The following is a 20,461-nucleotide window of genomic DNA, read 5'->3' as shown; positions in this document are numbered from 1 at the left end:
TCCTGCATTTTTCAAGTTTCCATTAAATAGGAATTTCATTTGTGATTGGATAAAGATATTATTAATTATATGCATAAATTAAAGTACAGATATTTTATTCTTTTGGTTATTTGATGTATAAGATTATTCTTTATTAATGTTAATATATAGTTCTTACTATACATGATACAAGGAAAAACATAGTGGTTGTTAAGGATAGAATCTTTAAAAGACTTTTATTCACTTCAGATAGGGAAAAATCAGCAGGCATTTGGGCAGAAAAAAGTTACTGGGACATGTACTAATATACTGAAAATAAATTTACTATATTCCCCTATATTATCAAGGTACCAATATTTTATAACATACTATACTTACTTTTCCTTACATGTTCTATTTTCAGAATAAATACTATTTAGCATGTTCCTTTCTTAATAATTTTGTCTTTGTAAAGTTTTTCATGTTTAGAATTTGACCTTTATTTAACGATATCAATATGAAAACATAAGATAAGGACTTCAGCTGCATAAAGAGAAATATGTTCCTTACTGAATAAATAATAAGGGCCTTATAACTGAAATTGTAAAGAAGATGACTATAGAAAATTTTAAACTCTAAAATTAACTATGTCCTGCCTGTTTAATATAAATCAGTGGTTAATATGAAAGCATAAAATAGTTTGACAAGCTTAAAACATTCCTTTCTATCACTGTGATTTTTTTATTGTGTTAATTATACTGTTAAAGTATTTAAATTGTTATTTGAAATCCAATGAAACGCAATGCAAAATGTATTATTTCCTTATGACTTTGATTTATGAACATGTCCTGAGATATATATCTTTTCCAATTATTTTCTACCTTTGCAGGACAAAGGAAATAAACAAATTCAAAATAGCACAGACATTTTTTGCCAGACATCTTACTCAATTTAAGTTAGTGGTATAGCTTTTTGGTACATTTACTTCTTTTGCCAAAACATATCTCATTATCTTACAGCATTTTTGGCATAGATATTCCCGTTTTGGACATAAACCAATAAAAAAAATTCATTATACATGTGATTGGAATTTTTTAGCGCTATACAAAAATCACTCTCTGAAATATTCAATTATTCAACCAATATTTGTTCAGTTTACTGTGTGCCAGGCACCATTCTCCATGGGGGATACTTTGGAAAACAAACTAATGGGAGTCCCTCTCTTATGGAACTGGCATTCTAATATACAACAGAACTTTGTAGGGTGAGAGAAGTGTTCTGTATCTGCATCATTATATGCAGTAATTCTAGTACTTTGAGCACCTTTGAGCATTTGAAATGTGGCTGGTGTGACTGAGGAATCAAATTTTTAACTTTATTCTAATTTAAGTAGCCACAAGTGGCAAAGTGCTACTATACTGGACAGAGCAGTTACCACAGTTGAGGTACAGAAAAAATAAAAATAAGTAAATGTCTATGTCACTTGTGCTTTGGAGACAAATGTCTTTCCAAACCAAAATGTCACATTTCTTCATTTTAGTATCTTTTCTACTTATATTGCTTCTTTACAGAAGAAAAATGACAGTGGTGCTGTTGGCGGGACCTCAATGTGTTGAGTATCTTAGGTCCAAATGCCAGTAATGCCCAGCATTGTATGACCCTGAGCAAGTCACTTAACTTTTTCAGTCCTTGCTTTTCTTACAGATTAAATGAGAGTGGACTCAGATATTTCTAAACTCCTTTCTAGTTTCAGATTTTCTTGTATTTGATTCTACCTCATTTCAAGTAATTGAGGGGGCCCATTAAAGAATTTTTGGTAGGTCAAAATTGTTAACTGAGTCATAAAGGCATTGATAAATTCACTATTTTTTAATCATCACTGGGCATTTAGTCTTTGTGAGCAGACTATATACATTAACAGTATTCGAGGAAATATATACCAGAATCTTAAGTTCCTAGAGGGGCTCACCATTGGAATTATATGATGAATCCTTTGTAAACTAAGTAATTTTTTGTGCAAGAAATTACTTCATTTATTAATTATTAAAAAACATTTAATAACATTTTATTATTTCATTTACTTTAAATCCTAAGATTTCAGACTTATCTTATAGACCTTTGGAATACATTGATCTGATTTGAAGTCCTAGCTCTGCTATTTACTAATAGTATAATCATGGACAAGTTAACAAACTTATTTCTGTATTAAACCTCAGTTTCTCATCATCAGAAAGGATTTATAATAATCTCATGGGATTATTATAGGCATTGAAGGAAATAATAAAGAACTTAGCACAGTTCTTGGCACAGACATACTGGCTCACAAGTATATATTATTGTTTTTGTTTTACGTTTTTAGGGGTGCACCTGCGGCATATGGAAGTTCCCAGGCTAGGGGTCGAATCAGAGCTGCAACTGCTGGCCTACACCACAGCCATGCGGGATCCAAGCTTTGTCTGCAGACTACACCACAGCTCAGGGCTACGCTGGATCCTTAACACTGAGCAAAGCTAGGGATCGAACCTGCACCTTCATAGATACTAGTCGGATTAATTTCTGCTGAGGCACAAAGGAACTCCTGCATTACTGTTGATATTATGTTTGTTATTATTAAGCATCCTCATTAATAGTGTTACTGCCTCTGTCAGAGTGAAGATCTTTTACAGAACAAAGAATATGTGCCGAAATGAGTAACTAATTAAGTCTCTTTGGGATTACATGTAACATGTTGACAAACATGCAAATTTATATCAACCCACGAAATGTATAAATTTGTTTTTCCTGATACTAAAGTTTTAAAGAATCTAGTAACTGTGGCTTTTCAATACATAAAACCATCATCTGATCATCCTGGGACTGATAAAAATGTTTTAACAGAGATTTGACTTACCAAAAGACAAACACTGGTGACTAAAGAGTTAAATTTAGGTAAAGACACTCAGTTTTAAAGACAGCTTGACATTGATCAAGGTTTCTATAGGATGATGATATATTTTTAAGTAATAATAGAAACAGAAAGGCTTGGTTCTAACATTACAAGATAAATAAGAAAACTAAATTTTTGAAGAAAATGGTAATAAAACACGGTGTCACCAATGAGAATTATAAATTCAAAATCAGAGTATACAACTCAAACCAGTTAGAGACTTAAAAAAAACAAGAACTTCAAACTCACAGTTGAAGATAGTATTGATTACATCTATTTTCAGCCCTCCTCCTAATTCGCTTATTTATAACTTTTGACAATATGACTATTTCTTTCTTCTTGAAACTCCCTTTATGCATTCTAAAATGTTGGTCCCCTTGCTAATTTCATACCTATTTAATTTTTTTCCTTTCCTACCTCTTCTTAGTGTTTAATGAAAATTATATCTTTGATTTTTTGGTCTTTTTTCTTCTCACTTCTTAAAATCCAGTCCATTCTTATGACATTATCATTGATGATTCCTAAAACAGTCCAGTGTAAACTATATTTATTTTATTTTTTCGGTAAATATTTATTACTCTTAATCAATAGGCACAGATAGGATCCACACTCTCTGATCTTACAGTCTATTGGGGATACAGAGAAAAATAAGCCATGATCATATTTAAGTTTTATAAAACTAAGATGTAAGATTCTATAAAAGCACATAAAAGCCCTTAACTCCTCTTCATGCTATCACATTCAGGGAAGCAGAGAGGAGTGCCAGAGAGAAAAAATGGCCATCATGATCAGAAGATTGGTAATAGTACGCAAATGAATACATTGATTGAGCAAATAAATAAGATGTTAAAGATAATGAATGCCAGATTTCTCACCATTGGGGAAAATATTTACATAAGAAAGAAGAAAGCTAAAAATAATTTTGAAGGTTTTAGGTTAGAATTGAGTTAGAGTGTATGAATTTATGGTATAGGTGTGTAGCATACACACAAACACACAGATATGGAATTAGTCCTAAGTAGGCATATGTGCATATCTGTGTGTACATGTACATATAGATTTTTGAATGCAGCATTTACCGAGAGAGCCGAAAAGCAGTGTGCTCAACTAACAGTGAACACATTAAGAACCCAGATCTTGGTGCCTACCATGCTGACCTCCACTAGAAGGAATGAGGGCCCTTTGTAGAAAGGTCCAGTTACAGAGCTAGCCCAGCAAGAGTATGAAATGAACCTGAAACATCTTGTACCAGTAAGGAAATGTGCAAAACATGATGGGAATATGTCAAAATGATAAAAGAGCCAGCTTGAAGAGCCTCCCACTGGCCAAATTTTGGATAATTTGAATAGTAAAATGAATGGTTATAGTAAGAGATTAGAATAGGAATCTCTAAGCATCAGTCAATGAATCAATAAGAAGGGAGAGTTGTTCCTTTCAGTGGGATGACAGCTAATAAGCATAAAAAGAATGATAGACATGGAATATTTCTGTTTGGCAGCTATCATAGTGCTTAGAAGTTTTCTGTAGATGCTGAGGCTGATGAGTTGATAAAATACTGATGAAAAATGGGATGTTGGTAGTCTTGGAATAGCTCTAATATTAAAAATAATCAATTACAAAGGGGAAAAGTAATGATCTAATGTAGAAACCATGCCAACACCAAGAGATAGTAAAGGTTAACAGCAACAGTAGTGGGATGAGTAAACATCACGCGCCCTCTGGTGTGACACGCGGAGAAGAGTATAGCATCATTTCTGCAGTATTCCTTCTAAGAAAATATGACCCGTGTCTGGGTCATGAAGACACTTCAAAGGATCATCTCAAATTTAAGAATCATTCTCCAAAACTATTCAGGAGATGGTAGAGAAGGACTAAGGAAAAGACTTGGAAGAGAACGGAGAGACATGGCAACTAAATGCAATATGTGTTCCATGAGATCCTGGTCCCACAGAGGTAAAAGGAACATTGCTGAGACAAATGGCAGAATTTAAATGAGGCCTGTGTGTTTTGGGATGGTAGCATTACATCAATGTCAATTTCCTGACTTCGAGCGTTGTGCTGTGGTTATGTACGAGAATATTCTTGTTTAGGGAACTGTACTCTCTAGTACTTAAGAGGTGAAGAGGCAAAATATCTACAACTTGCTCTCAAGGGCCAGATGTGGTGAAATGTTAACTGTTGGGGCAATCAGTTTTAGGGTATGTGGGAATCCTTTGTACTATTTATGCAATTTTTCTATAAGTTCAAAATTTTTTTAAATATATTCATATCTTAAAGCATACAGAAGGAGAACTTCTCCCAAACTGGGATTATATGGAAGAATTTTCTTAGAAAGTGATCCCTCAACTGAGATCTAAAATACGTCAGAATAAGCACTTAAGGGTTTCTGACCTTGGGAGAGATAGTTTAATTTCAGTTTGTGTTTACTTTTGTTTTGCTTTCGCCTTAAACAGTTCCCATTTAGGTATTGTTGATTGAGTACAAGAATTGGAAAAAAAAATGAAAGAAATATGGTAGAACTGGAAGTTAGACTGTCTTTGGGGGCAGTGGCAGGGAATTAGTCTGGAAAGGTAAGCCTAAAATAGATCATTTAGAAGGAACTCAAATAGGCGTTGGGTGTGCTTATAAACAAAAAATCAAAGATTACAGAAATGTTTGAAAAATGCTTAAAAAATGGCAGCTCTCTACTGCATCCCAATGATGACAATTAAGCAAGCAGTTCTGATCTGGATATATAAATTCTTTAATATCAAATTTCTTTTGAAATATTTGAAATTTTAAGCTAATTAGGCAAAATATTCCTACTTAAGGTAAATTATTAAACCTTTATAGAAATGCCAGCCAATTGTCAGGATTATACATATATGTATATACATACATGCTACGTCAGATCAGTTTGTTTAAATCATTTATAGCTTGGTCCAACTCTAAGTGCTGCTCAATGACTATTAGAATTTCTAATTCAGTATGTACCTGGTATCACACACCAGCATAAAATAAACCCTGTCTATTAATCTCTACCTCATTTCACTTTTAGATCTCTCTTTCCATTCATCCAAATTGTTTGAGCTTAACTGGAGTATTATTTTTCTAAATAGTTTTAGGGAAAATATAACTACCCAAAATAACATTCACTGGCCCCTTGGCATTTTAGTCTTGCCATTTCAACCCCAATCAGTAGAATACTCTGTAGAAAGAACTTTCATTTAAAAAGCAAAATTAGTTATTTTAGTATCTTTAGTAAATTTATTTTGGGGATGGGCATTGTACTTCTCAGGAGGAAGTAGGACAGTTTTTGACTATATTTTGTTCCCCCCAAATGCCAATTTTGTTTGCCACAAAATTGGGACAAGTATAATATTTTTAAAACTATGAAGTTACACTGGGTGTACAGACTTGTACAATTCATAAATGAAATATAAGAAATTTTATGAAATACTGAAATGCATCCTTTAATTGTAGAAATGTTTAAATACTTTTAAAAGCACTTATTTTATAAATTGTTACAATACTGCTTTTTATTTTATTTTACTAAATACGCTAGGCACTTGGAGGTGTCCCAGGAAGTCAGCCATTACTTCCCAGTGGAATGGACCCAACTCGACAACAAGGTGACTACTCTGAAGTAAAAGTAAAATTGATGTGCAGAATCTCAAAGGAAATCCTGTATTTTTTCAGGAAGATTTTCTTTGTATAAACTTTCCATAATTATACCAGTTGCGTTTTTGTAGGTAGCATGGCCAAGTGATTATATTTTCACCTCTTAATCATGCATGATAGTGAAGGCAGTGATAATGTAAGAAACAGAATATTAAATTTCTAAAACCCTTATTTTGGCTAGTAACTTCTAAAAACTTTTATATAATTTCTAACAGTTATGTGTGGCTCTGTTACACTGTTCCAAGGAAAAAGGAGCATATGGTGTGAGCGATTTAATTCAACACAGAGTGGGAAGAAAATTTCAAGACATTGATGGAGAGTGTGGATAGGTAGTGGTAAGGAAGCCAGAATGAGGTGATAGAAATGAATCAGTCCCTTAGTAAATAAGATGCAACACTAGGCAGAGAGGAGGATACAGCCTCTGGTTTAGCACTCATTGTCATTACACTGCTGATATCATCACACTCTTTTTCTTTTTAGGACATCCAAATATGGGTGGGCCAATGCAGAGAATGACTCCTCCAAGAGGAATGGTGCCCTTAGGACCGCAGGTAAATAATCAGTGCAGGAAGCTAGAGGCTGAGTTTTTTGCTTTTTATACAGACTACATTATGTGCTGTATGTGCTTACATTCATTCAAGGCTTAATATAACATGGTTGTTAGGCTCTTGAGGACCTATTATCTATGACGTGTCCAAATTGCTGTAACAATAAACCCTGTTTTAACAGAGGCTACCACATATGCCTTTGGTACATGGGAGAAAATACACTGTAGTAATTACTATTAAAAAAAGATCAACTATTACCTTTTTGTTAGTTGTATTAAGGAAATAAGAAAAATGGTGTCAAGTATTATAAAAGATAGCTGTGTAAGACAGTTAAATAAAACCTAGTTGACTGAATTAAATCTAGTAAGCAGCATTAAATATATTTCTATAAGTCTTTATAGAATACCATTAATGATTTATTATATACTACCATATTTCTTTACAGAATATGCAAACAATAGAGAACCATTTAGAAATAAATGTTAAAATGGCTTTTACGGGACATGCCTAATTCTATCAGTATACATTAGATGTTAGCCTACTCCTCTATCAAAATTTCCCAGAAGTCCACATCAAAATTGAACCTATTTGAGCTATTAATAACATTTTAAAGTATTCTGTTCCAGGGTATCACACATTTTAGCTAAAATATCCTTTTGTCTCTTGAGAAAACTGCATGGGGTATAAATTAATCTTGTAATGTTATATTTCAAAGAAACTAATCCAGAATTCAGAATTTTAAATTTCTTCCTCCTAAGCTAGAGGTTAGTGTATCATATCACCAGTTAAAAGAGTGAATTAATTTACTTTCTTTATTCTAAGAATAGTCTTTTTAAGTGACAGTTTTAGGAGCTTGTTTCATGTATCGGCTTTTTAAAAGTTAAATATTCTGTGTCAAAATGAGTCAGAATTAAGAATCTAACACCCAGGTAAATGTAATGTAGACGTAGGAGTTTTCTAGCCAACATATAAATAGTTGACCCTTGAATAATGTGGGAATTAGGGGCACCAAACCCCTGTGCAATTGAAAATTCATGTGCAACTTTTGGCTCCTTAAAAATTAATAGCCTACTGCTAACTGGAAGCCTTACCAATAACAAACAGTTAATGCCTATTTTGTATATTACATATATATTGTATACTGTATTCTCGGAGTTCCCGTCGTGCCGCAGTGGTTAACGAATCCGACTAGGAACCATGAGGTTGCGGGTTCGATCCCTGCCCTTGCTCAGTGGGTCAAGGTTCCGGTGTTGCCGTGAGCTGTGGTGTAGGTCGCAGACGCGGCTCAGATCCTGCGTTGCTGTGGCTCTGGCGTAGGCTGACAGCTACAGCTCCGATTCGACTCCTAGCCCAGGAACCTCCATATGCCTCAGGAGCGGCCCAAGAAATGGCAAAAAGACAAAAAAAAAAAAAATTTAATAGCCTACTGCTAACTGGAAGCCTTACCATTAACAAACAGTTAATGCCTATTTTGTATATTATATATATATTGTATACTGTATTCTAATAATCTAAAGAAACTGTTATTAAGAAAATCATAAGAAAATACATTTATAGTACTGTACTATATTTATCAATACCATAAGTTTACATCATCTGCTTACAAGATGAATCATCTATCAGTATTTACATTAATATTGTCTTAAATTATACAAAACACTGGAGATAATACATGTATTTCTAACACTGGACATCAAAATGAAAAAGTACTGTGGAAAATTTCCTATTTATCTACAGGTAACACAGTTCTTTATTATGCTGCTGATAACAAAGAAGCAGCAGTATAATGGCTTTACAGTAGCCCAGTGTGATAATCAATGCAGTTGTATCATGGTAGCCTAGCCTATATACTAATGAATGAATTGTTATAACATTTTTATGATATACAGCATTGCAGTCACATTCAAAATACAGCATTGTAAGTATTGTTACATTTTTTTAAAACCACTTACATGGGATGATAGATTGATACACAGTTTCTCCCGCTGGGGCAGGAAGAGTGAGAAAGGCACATACTGCACAGTAATGTAGTTCTTTGAAAGCAACGCTTTTTTTTTTCTTTAGGGCCACACCCATGGCATATGGAAGTTCCCAGGCTAGGGGTCTAATTGGAGCTGTGGCCTCTGGCCTACACCACAGCCACAGCAACGCAGGATCTGAGCCATGTCTGCAACCTACACCACAGCTCACGGCAATGCCAGATCCTTAACCCACTGATCAAGGCCAGGGATCTAACGCACAACCTCATGGTTCCTAGTTGGATTTATTTCCACTGCGCCATGACGGGAACTCCATGAAGGCAAAGTTTTAAAACAGTATGATAATTGACACATTAATAATTTTATATTAAATTTCACTCCTATTAAATATGGAGTTTTGCCTTATAAGGACAGACTTGTATCTCAATATCCATTTTATGCTTTTATGAGATACTTTTTTTTTTTTTTTTGCTATTTCTGGATTATGTGGTTCATCTGCAAGTTTTTTCAAATTGTTAAATATCTCCAAAATGTTTTCCAATAATATATTAGAAAAATCTACATATAAGTGTACCAGCATAGTTCAAACCCATGTTGTTCAAGGGTCAACTATATATACAAACTATATTGAGACATGAAGCACAAATTTTTCGGAGATACCATATCACATTAAAAAAAAAACTATTATATACTTATTTGGGAGAGCCTCAAAATCAGAAAAAAAACCCATTTCTTATATTTAGGCTCAGTTATTTCCTATGTATTTTCTTAAGCTCTTATAAAACTCTGATTTATATATTTATTTTTCCCTATTTCTACTCATGTTAGGGATTGATGATGTGTATGTCCCACCATCATTAATTTATCAATAGCAATTAGAATTTATAAGTTCTGTAGGATATTATATTGACTAAATATACTTTTTGTCTTTGAGGAACTAAGCCACAACTTGAGGGATTTTTTTCCCTCAAAAGATTTTCATAGCAGATATATTTTAAATATACATCAAAAGTTGATACCTATCATTTAGTCATTCTTCATTCTGTTCACTTACTTTTCAGCTAGCTGCTCTTTGAGCTTTTGTCATCCCATACTAATATTTTCAGTACTTTAAAAAATTAGAGTCTGATTTGAGTCAGTTTTGTAGTGTTTGAAAGATAGACCAATGCTTATGTAAGTTATATGAAAATGCAGAAGTAAAAAGCATACTGGTCTTTATGTTTTAGAAATATCCAGCCAAGTGTTTGTGTTTTGTGTTATAAGTAAATTACAACAGAGGGTAAGAAAACAGTGAGTAATCTCTTATTGAAGAGTTTTACTAAATTTATCATATAAGTATGAATTCTTTCTTTGCATATTCAAACCCAAAGAAAGGAATTTATTTCTTCCATTTGGATTAATATCCTTGCTATCTATTTCTTTATAATTTGAGATAAAGTGTTTTGGCATGAACTTAATAGCTCAGAAACCAGAAATACCTACAACTTTTTAAAATTCCAATATATGAAGTACTTATGGTTAAAGCAAATTATTTTCACATATCATGTACTTAAATGAAAACAGGAATCATATTCATATAAATGGTACAATAGGTAAAAAGTGAAGTAAAATCATTTGAATTAGAGGATTCTTGTGAGATATTTACTCATAACATCTGATATATAAAACATACAGATTATAAACAGATTTGTAATAGGGGTTAACTGTGTTTCTTAAAAGATAGTAGAAAAACAGCTTTCATGACAGATATTTAATCATACAGATGCTACCCAAGAACAGAATACATCTGTTTTATAGCAGAACTATAGAAACAGTTCTGGAATATTGTTTCTAGCTTTATGCACAAACAAAATACACATGTCTTTTGTATCATTGATATTTCCAAAATTTTTTCATCTGAAGACCAATGTGAAGAATGATAGTAGTTATCTATTGGGATAATTGAGCTCCTAGAATATCTATAATCTAATGATTCTTATATAATGCTGATGTAGGCAAAAGTACACACCTAGAACATAGTAAATATGTTGTTAAAACATACTGCATGTATGAAGAAATAAAACTTTGCTCCAAATACTGGCACATTTTTACCACTCCTTAATCTGTTTTAAATTTAAGTTCAGTGGCAATACATGATTTTTAGATTGATATCAGTATCCTTTCTATAGAAAAGCAAAATCACCTGTTTAATCAAGAAAAAGATCTTCCCTAATACCATGTTTAAAGTCATTTTTCTACTTGGCTCTTATAGTAAGATATACTTGGCTTGCCTGTGTTCTTCACCTCAGCAAGTACCATGTGACAATTAACAGGAAGATTCAACAAGACTATCCAACTAGTTCTAGTTCTTCTAGAAATCTGAAGGATCAGTGAAGTATATACAAGTAGGAACATAATCATGAATTCCAAATTAAGTCCTGGGGGTGGAGTAATGTGAGGTAGAAAAATGTGATAGGCTCTCATGTACAGAGAGTAAACTGATACTGTATTTTCAAATGTAAGATGAGAAATGGAATTTCAGTATAGGAAAGAACTTCCTAGAAACTAAACTGTCCAATCATGGAAAAACTCTTTATAAACTTTCCAAGCAAAGTCTGAACAGCCCTTTTGTCAGGAGCATTGCATTGGGAGAGATATTAAACCAGATGGAATTGTATAGCTGCCATCAGATTTAAAATTCAGTGATTCTAAATTAGCTCTTCCCATTCTGCCTTTGTTACCAGTTGGAAAGCCAGTTGTTATCTTTCTTATCTTCCTGTTTTCTGTTTGCTTCAGACTATATGCAAAATTAAAACATCTTGAGACTATCAAAATATGTATTGGATAATTTCTTACTCATTTCCTATGACACTTGCACACTTTGATACTTGAGCACTAGATATGCAAAGCTGAGTAAAACAGACACTACCTTCAAGGTACTAATTGTTCAGTAGAAGATGCAAATACGTAAAGAAAAACCATTAGACGGTAGAAAAAAACTGAGAAAATAAATATGCGTGTTCTGTCAGGGAGTCAGTATGTAAACAAACATGTAATTCTGTTAAGAGTTGAGGGCTCAAGGGAAAATGAGAAGACAACTTGTTTAAATTGGCCCCTTATTAACAGTGGTAAGACATTCAGGGAGGCAGGGAGGAGGGCCAAGTATCATGCTTTTAATGCACCAAGCACTATAATAGTTTTTCTTTTCTTTTTTTTTTTTTTTTTTAGGCCCACATCTATGGCATATGGAGGTTCCCAGGCCAGGGATTGAATCAGAGCTGTAGCTGCTGGCATACGCTACAGCCACAGCATCGCCAGATCTGAGCTGCATCTGTGACCTACACCACAGCTCACAGCAATACCAGAATCTTTAATGCACTGAGCAAGGCCAGGGATCGAACCTGCTTCCTCATGGATGCTAGTCAGATTGTTTCTGCTGAGCCACGACAGAAAATCCTATAGTGGGTATTTTATATGATTTCATTTTTCCTCCAATAAGCTTAAAAAAAAGGATGATATTATCACTTTACAGATAAGGAATTTAAGGTTGAGTGGATCATTGGGAGAAGCACTGGCCTACAGTCACACATCTAGAAGGAGGGGCAGGGAAAATGGGGCAAAAACAGAGATTCAGGCCAGGGTCTTTCTATGTCCAGAACTATAAGGAAAACTAATGTTTTTTCCATGATAAAATAAAACGCAGATGTTCTAAGATCAAAAATGAGGGGCAGTTTTTTGGTGAAGAACTGCTGTTACACTCTACCATTCAGATTTTGTTCCCAATGACTTTCTTCTCAGAGACTCCTGAACAATACTGCCACTGACACAACCACGCTTGATCCAGAGGTTAAGAGAAACAGTGATCTTTTTAATCAATGACTCATTGTAGATAGACACCATTCTCCTATCCCAAAGCACACACAATTGAGATGTTTAAACAAGGTTTCCTGAAAGAAAAAGTAAATAATGAGAAGAGCATGAAACTGGGTAATTTATTTACAACCTATGGCTTACTCTCTGGTGTTAACAGACCTCTCATTGAACATTCCCTTGTCATCTTAGTACCTACTACAAAGAAGACCATAGCAGATGAGTTAACATGAGTGTAAAAGTGTACTGCATGTTTCTGAACTACAAGAAATCCAATCCTCTGGACAGTATAATTGAAAGTAGGAGAAGAAGGTAAATTTATAAGAACTGAAGGCAGGAAAGATAGACTAGGGCTGATCTGTGAATAACATCATAGAGCCACGCTGAAGAATAGCCTTTGATAGGCGTTGTGGGTTACTGTGGCTTTTAAGTGACATAATAGGACTGAGTTTTAGAAGCACAGTTCTGGAGGCAGTATGGAGAATAGATTGGAAGGGGAATGAGCTAAGTCAGGGAAACTAACTAAGATAGTACTAGTGTCAGTAAACGATAGAGATGAGTGATATGAAGCAAAGCAGTATTTAAAGAGCTATTTCACAGGTACAATCAATAGGCTTTGGTAACTGACTGAATACAGCAATTGAAATGAAAGAAACATCAAGGAGTTCCCAGAGGTTCTTGGCCTGAACTACTGTATGGCAGGTGATGACATAGAACTGAATGAGGAAGGCAATATACAGCCTTGAGAAGATAATATTGAGTTTACTTTTAGATTTTTTGTGTGTGTTTTTGTGTGTGTTGTTTTGGGTTTTTTACTTTTTAGGGCCACACCCATGGCATATTGAGGTTCTCAGGCTAGGGGTCTAATCATAGCTGCAGCTGCTGGCCTACACCATAGCCACACCAGATCAAAGCTGTGTCTGTGACCTACACCACAACTCACGGCAACACCAGATCCTTAACCTACTGAGTGACTGAGTGAGGCCAAGGACCAAACCCTCATCCTCATGGATCCTAGTCAGGTTCATTAACCGCTGAGCCATGAGGCGAACTCCAACTTTTAGATATGTTGAGTGTGAAATGGTATCTATTTAGAAACAACACACATGAAGTTAAAATATGAGTTATCTAAGAGCTTAGGAGAGAGAGCGTGACAAACTATAAATGATTTGAGATTCCAAATATATAAATAATTATTGAACTAATGGTAGCAGGTAAGATTACCCACAAATGCCTGTTTATTTAGAATAATGCTAAATTCTTCAAGTTCTAGCCACTTTGAGAAAAGCAACATTTGAAAAGTTAGCAAAATAAAAGGAGCCAGCAAAGGAAATTGAAGAGTAGTCAGAAAAGTTGGAGGAATAGCGGTGTCAGCATGAAAGTGGTTGATAAGTGTCAAGATATATTAACATGATAATATTAAAATTAATCTTTTGATCCTTATGAAAACTAAACTAAGATGATGTGCATGTTAAAACATACATATTTTTATCCTATTAATGCACATAGTAGATATTGACAGAAGCCTGTTGAATCATAATTCATGCATACATATTTTAAGGATACTTTAGTCTTCATATATTTGATATATTCGTATGTTAGTACATTTTTTTCTCTTGATTACTCTGTGAACAGAAGTTTGCATTCACCTTTATGTTGGATGCATCTGTCTGTTTTCAGACTTTATGTAATTTTTCTGAGTCAGACAGTTTCAAACATGTTGACTAAGTCTTTTCTTTAAAAATAGTTTTGGATTTATGAAATGTTTTGCTTGGTAAAGTTCACTGTTATACGGATATCAGATGAATAAAGATATGTTGACTATTATAATTGTAACTGTACCTTAATCACTTAACATGTTCCAATGATCATACATATTCATGTGGTTTTTAAAAGACTCGAACCAAAGTAATTGTTAAAATAGAAGCAAAAGTACAAGAGTGGACCCTTCAGAGAATGAATTGCACAGGCCTTATCCAATCAGGAGTTATGTAGGGAAATCATTAACCTACTCTCCTTTCTTTCCCCCCTCCTCTTTGGTTTTGTTTTTTTGTTTTGTGGTAGTCTGACCCTTGGTTATCATTACAGAACTATGGAGGTGCAATGAGACCCCCACTGAATGCTTTAGGTGGCCCCGGAATGCCTGGAATGAACATGTAAGCAAAATGTTATTATTACCCTGTGAAGTGTTCTATTTTCTGTCTTCTAAAGTCACACCAGTTTGTAACAGGATTTACAAATTTCAGCTCCTCAATTTCTGTGCAGTGTAAAATTAAACTAGTATAAATGAATAAACATGAGCTGAAATGTTTGCTTCATTCTCATAACGTTTTCTCTATTTTTCTTCCTTCCCTTGCAACCTTTTTTCCATTTTCAAATGCCATAAATGCCAACTTGTAGCCCAATTTTCACGTTTTATTTACTTTGAGTCATTTATAAATAAGCATAGTTTTCATGTAGTTCACACAAAAGTATGAAGAGATGATGACACCAAGATAACTTACTCTGCAGAAGTAAACAATTGCATATTGTTCATTTTAACAGCTATATCCTTATTCCTATGAGTTTTAAACTCATAAATATATGTATTTTTGCTATGTAGGGACCACTGTTAATCCAGGAACAAGTCTCTCTGGTAGTCTTCTTTATTAAAGGACTTTCTACAGTATATTTTCTTTTGTAAAGTCAGGATATACTTTGGGAGTAAACTAACGGTTTTTTTAGTTTTGGTGGGGGTTTTTGTTTTGTGTTTTTGTTTTTGACTGAAAAGGATTTTCAAGCCCCAAAAGAGTAGTTGCTTCTATCAGCCAATGCAGTTTGTTAATGAATATTTATTGCCTTTTCATTATCTAACTTCCCCTCAAAGTTCCGTATACACCCGGAACTTCTAAAGACTTTCATTAATTCATTAGAGGATCACTTCCACAATGTAGCCTAAAGAAAATTACCAGAAATAATGAAAGAGTTCTGGGTAGGGGTTGTGGGTAGTCTCCTCTCAAGTATTTTCTATTAGTTCACGTTTTGGTTACTTACCTATAAAATTAAACAACTTTGCCATCATTTAATGGCAGTGGATATATCCTGAGGTAAGCTTTTTTGATGTACATTGGGATTTGTTTTAGTATTTGGAACCATTTTCATGGAAAGCAGTTTTAGCTAAAATAGAAAATAGGTTAATAGGTGCATACCAGCCAGACTCAAAACTAGCAGAACAAGGAGGAAAAGTAGGTCACATTTTCCTATCGCATCTTTTTACTTGTAAAGTAAAAATGGGTAGACACGAAGTCTGATTTTTTCTTAAATTCCTCCAAGATTTAGCTTTATTCATGGTTGCTACAAAAGAAGTGGTATTCTGTGCTTTTATCAAAAGCTGAAACTCTTTTAACAGTAGTATTTAGATATATATATATATAAAAGTTACCTAAAATTCTGACTTTAAAATGGAATAGCTTTTAAGGAATAAATTTGAATACTATGTATAGATGTAAAGAGTATAGATTTTGAATACCATGATCAACCTAGAATTTGCTTTAAATATTAAGAATCTAATATCATTTTTCTGTATTACTCTTCATGACAGTCAGCCATGTGGTCAACTTTAGATTAACCTCATTTTGCTACTATAGAGAAAAGTTATTTTCATGTGACATCTGAAAGACTCAAATAGCTGCTTTAAATTGTCTAATTCCCTTCTCACATACATTTAAACAGATAAATATGGGGACCTTTAACACCCTAGACGATGGAGACTAAAAGTATGGCTGAAAATTTTAATATGACTTTTTTTGATATTTGAGTTTCTCATTTAAATATACACAGATATTTTGAGGTGTTTTTATTACATATTATTTTATTATTTATATAATTTCTCATTTTTTAAGAATGATTAAACTTTACAGGCTCAAATTTCCATTAAATATTACTATTGACTTTTATTTGGGGTCTTAACATCATTTTCAGTTTTCTATAAATTAGGATTTCTTCAAGGACAACAAGACCATAAATATTTCCCTCTAACAGGGAAAGTTCTGAAGTATGGAAGACCCAGCCAGAGAGAGTAATTCTTTTATTGATATTGGTCCCAACATAGTAAGTAAAAGTTTAAAGAGACATAAATAAAACTTATTATTGTCTCCATTGTACTCAATAGAGTAAATTTTATTGAAGCTCATGTCATAATTTATTATCTTTAAAACAAAGGAAATCTTACTATGTCATGGCAATTAAGTATTTCTAACTGGTATTATGGCTTTTTTCATGTCACTTTTTTACATGTCAGGTAACAAAAATTAAAGGAGAAGGCTTTAGAATAGTGTCACCTTATTGTGTGTTGGGATCAGAAGGAATCTGCCAGACAGTCATGTCTGGATGAAGTTTCTTTAGCTTATCACTTTTTCTTATTGGCCACAGAATTATGACAGTAAAAAATACCCAGCCCTGGTCACTAAAGTAACTAATTACCATATTCTAATTGCAACTTTATCTCTTACTAAGAGCAAACCATTTGGCATAAAATTTTGATAATTTCATTGTTAACAAATATTGGGGAATTCCATTGTGACTCAGCAGTAACGAACCTAACTAGTATCCATGAGGATATGGATTTGATCCCCGGCCTTGCTCAGTGGGTTAAGGATCCGGCATTGCCCTGAGCTGTAGTGTAGATCACAGATGCAGTTCAGATCCCGTGTTGCTGTGGCTGTGGTGGTGTAGACCAGCGCTACAGCTCTGAATAGACCCCTAGCCTGGGAACTTCCCTATGCCACGGGTGTGGCCCTTAAAACCAAAAAAAAAAAAAAAAGTATATATTGCTCACCTCTAAAGAAAATGGTAATTCTGATATAATTTTTAAATTTCCATGGTCTAAACTCAGGATAAATTATATGTAGTATCATCTAAAATTAAAATGAGAATATACTTTTAATGTTTCTGTAACTAGTATTACATATTTAGAAATAAAATTTAAAATCAATTTTGGTCATTTAAAGTAGAATTTACAAACTATAACCACAACGTAAATGTTTTTAACTGTATTATCAATTAATTTTTAAAGGAAATTATATTTCTAAATAATCTACATTTTTACAAGTTTCAAAAGCGTGTAGGATTCAGCATTAAAATATTTTTAATTAAACTTTGTATAGCTTGGTATTTTATGGTTACTAAGAGGACAGAGAATTTCAAAGGACCTAGACTTTCTTGTCCTAGATCATATCCTATAGAATTATGAAGTTTGTATGGTTATTATCTGGAAACAAAATGAATTACAGAAAAAAAATTTTTTCTCTTTGGTAGTCATGGTTGCCTTGATTCTCCTATCTGTACACTCCAAGTTTTCATTTTTCCCTTTACTTTTATTTTATTATTATTATTATTATTTATTTTTTATTTATTTTGCCTTTTCTAGGGCCACTCTGAGGCATATGGAGGTTCCCAGGCTAGGGCTCTAGTCGGAGCTGTAGCCGGTAGCCTACGCCAGAGCCACAGCAATGCGGGATCCGAGCCGCATCTGCAACCCACACCACAGCTCACGGCAACGCCGGATCCTTAACACACTGAGCGAGGCCAGGGATCGAACCCGCAACCTCATGGTTCCTAGCTGGATTCGTTAACCACTGCGCCATGATGGGAACTCCCCCCTTTACTTTTAAATGAGGCTAATCCTATACTCTACTTTAAACTATACCTGTGTAGAAATTTATATTCAAAATAATGACTACATTATAGTTGGTAGATTACTCAATAATACTGATGGCCCTCAAAAGGAGTAGGAATTACTGCATTTAAGGAATTGTTCTAACAGAACTACTCCCTGCTATAACCCCCACTTTATTTACTGGTATTTACAAAACCTAAAATGTTTCCAAAAACAGTAGTAATATTGGGGAAAATTTAGCTTATCTGAATGAATTAATATTTAGCCTATTATATTAAAATACAATCTAATATGAAATACGTGATGACCTGAGAATAGTATTTGTCAAACAATTGAAATGCATAAAAGGTATTTTATGGTTCTTAGGATAAATTTAACTTTTTTTTTTTTTTGGTCTTTTTGCTATTTCTTGGGCTGCTCCCGCGGCATATGGAGATTCCCAGGCTAGGGGTCCAATCGGAGCTGTAGCCACCGGCCTACACCAGAGCCACAGCAACGTGGGATCCGAGCCGCGTCTGCAACCTACACCACAGCTCACGGCAACGCCGGATCGTTAACCCACTGAGCAAGGGCAGGGATCGAACCCGCAACCTCATGGTTCCTAGTCGGATTTGTTAACCACTGCGCCACGACGGGAACTCCTAAATTTAACATTTAATTTAATGTTATTTAATTTTTATTTTTATTTGCTACTTAAGTGAAATATTTAATTATTTTAACATTTAGTTTATCATATTGATTTAATATTAATCAGATTGACAGAATTATTTTATATTTAATGTATCTTATTCATACAGTCCTTGTTTGAACATACTGTTTCAAAATTATCAGATTATCTGCATATCATTGTATACAAATTTTTGTCTTATATTGGTGGTGTGGTGTTTTTTTGTTCGTTTTGTTTTGTTTTTTCTTTTTTTGCTTTTTAGGGCCGTACCTGCAGCATATGGAGGTTCCCAGGCTAGGGGTCCAACTGGAGCTGCAGCTGCCAGTATTCACCACATCCACAGCAACACCAGATTTGAGCCACATCTGCGGCCTACACCACAGCTCATGGCAACGCCGGCTCCTTAACCCACTTAGTGAGGCCAGGGATGGAACCTACATCCTCATGGATCCTAGTTGGGTTTGTTAAGTGCTGAGCCACGACGGGAACTCCTGTCTTATGTTGTTTTAAGGTAATTATCTCCCAGTTTCTTTACTGTGGTTTATTTAACATCAAACAAGTCAAATGCCCTACTTGATCAACATATATCCTATGCTTTACCGCAGTTTCTGTCCATTAGGAAATTGAATCCTGTATGTAAAAAATCACTTGTCTACAGTGTTCCAATAACTAATTGTAAAGTCCTCATCAGCATCTTAGAGGGGAACTATTTCCAGAGACAATAAAAGTGCCTCTCACCTTCTTCCTATGCATAATATTTTGACCAAGTGTCCTCTGGCATCTTATTTTGCCCTTCTATTTCTTAAGCAGAATTGGGAAAAATTGCACTTGAGCATCCCAATAGAGCTGAAAGATACAATTTTTCATACCTTACCCTGCCGTTTACATTCCTGGGGAATCTCAAAATAAAACTCAAAATGGTTGTATATATTCCAAGCGAACATGGGTAATATAGTCAACTTGGACAGCCTTTAACACTCAGAACTTTTAAGCTCCCTAGATTAAGAATAAGGGGACATTTTTTTTCTTATTAAATAAAAAAATCACAGTCTTTTCACTGAGATTAAAGGGAAAGGGAATTTTTTTGGCCATGCCTGCTTTACGTGGAAGTTCCCGAGCCAGGGACTGAAGCCATGCCACAGCAGTAACCAGAGCCACTGCAGAGACAGTGCAAGATCCCTGTGCCACAGGGAACTCCTAGAGGAAAAGGGAATGCTG

The 20,461-nt window shown here is 34.3% G+C and overlaps 1 protein-coding gene across 5 annotated transcripts in view; it reads left to right on the top strand.

The window, feature by feature from the left end:
- SSBP2 (single stranded DNA binding protein 2) overlaps positions 1-20,461 on the top strand; it is a 310,607-nt gene that overhangs the window by 249,170 nt on the left and 40,976 nt on the right. For 3 of the 5 annotated variants that reach the window (XM_047778218.1, XM_047778214.1, XM_047778216.1), the window contains 3 exons: positions 6,429-6,495; positions 7,025-7,095; positions 14,985-15,076. In XM_047778218.1, coding sequence (XP_047634174.1) covers positions 6,429-6,495; positions 7,025-7,095; positions 14,985-15,076 — 230 coding nt within the window. The remainder of the gene's footprint in view (positions 1-6,428; positions 6,496-7,024; positions 7,096-14,984; positions 15,077-20,461) is intronic. The other 2 variants (XM_047778217.1, XM_047778219.1) reach the window with 1 other exon arrangement.

This window comes from Phacochoerus africanus, chromosome 4, assembly GCF_016906955.1.
Source record: "Phacochoerus africanus isolate WHEZ1 chromosome 4, ROS_Pafr_v1, whole genome shotgun sequence".
NCBI classification, from domain to species: Eukaryota; Metazoa; Chordata; class Mammalia; order Artiodactyla; family Suidae; genus Phacochoerus; species Phacochoerus africanus.
Note: the sequence above shows the minus strand (reverse complement) of the source record. Positions and strands in the feature narration are given on the sequence as shown.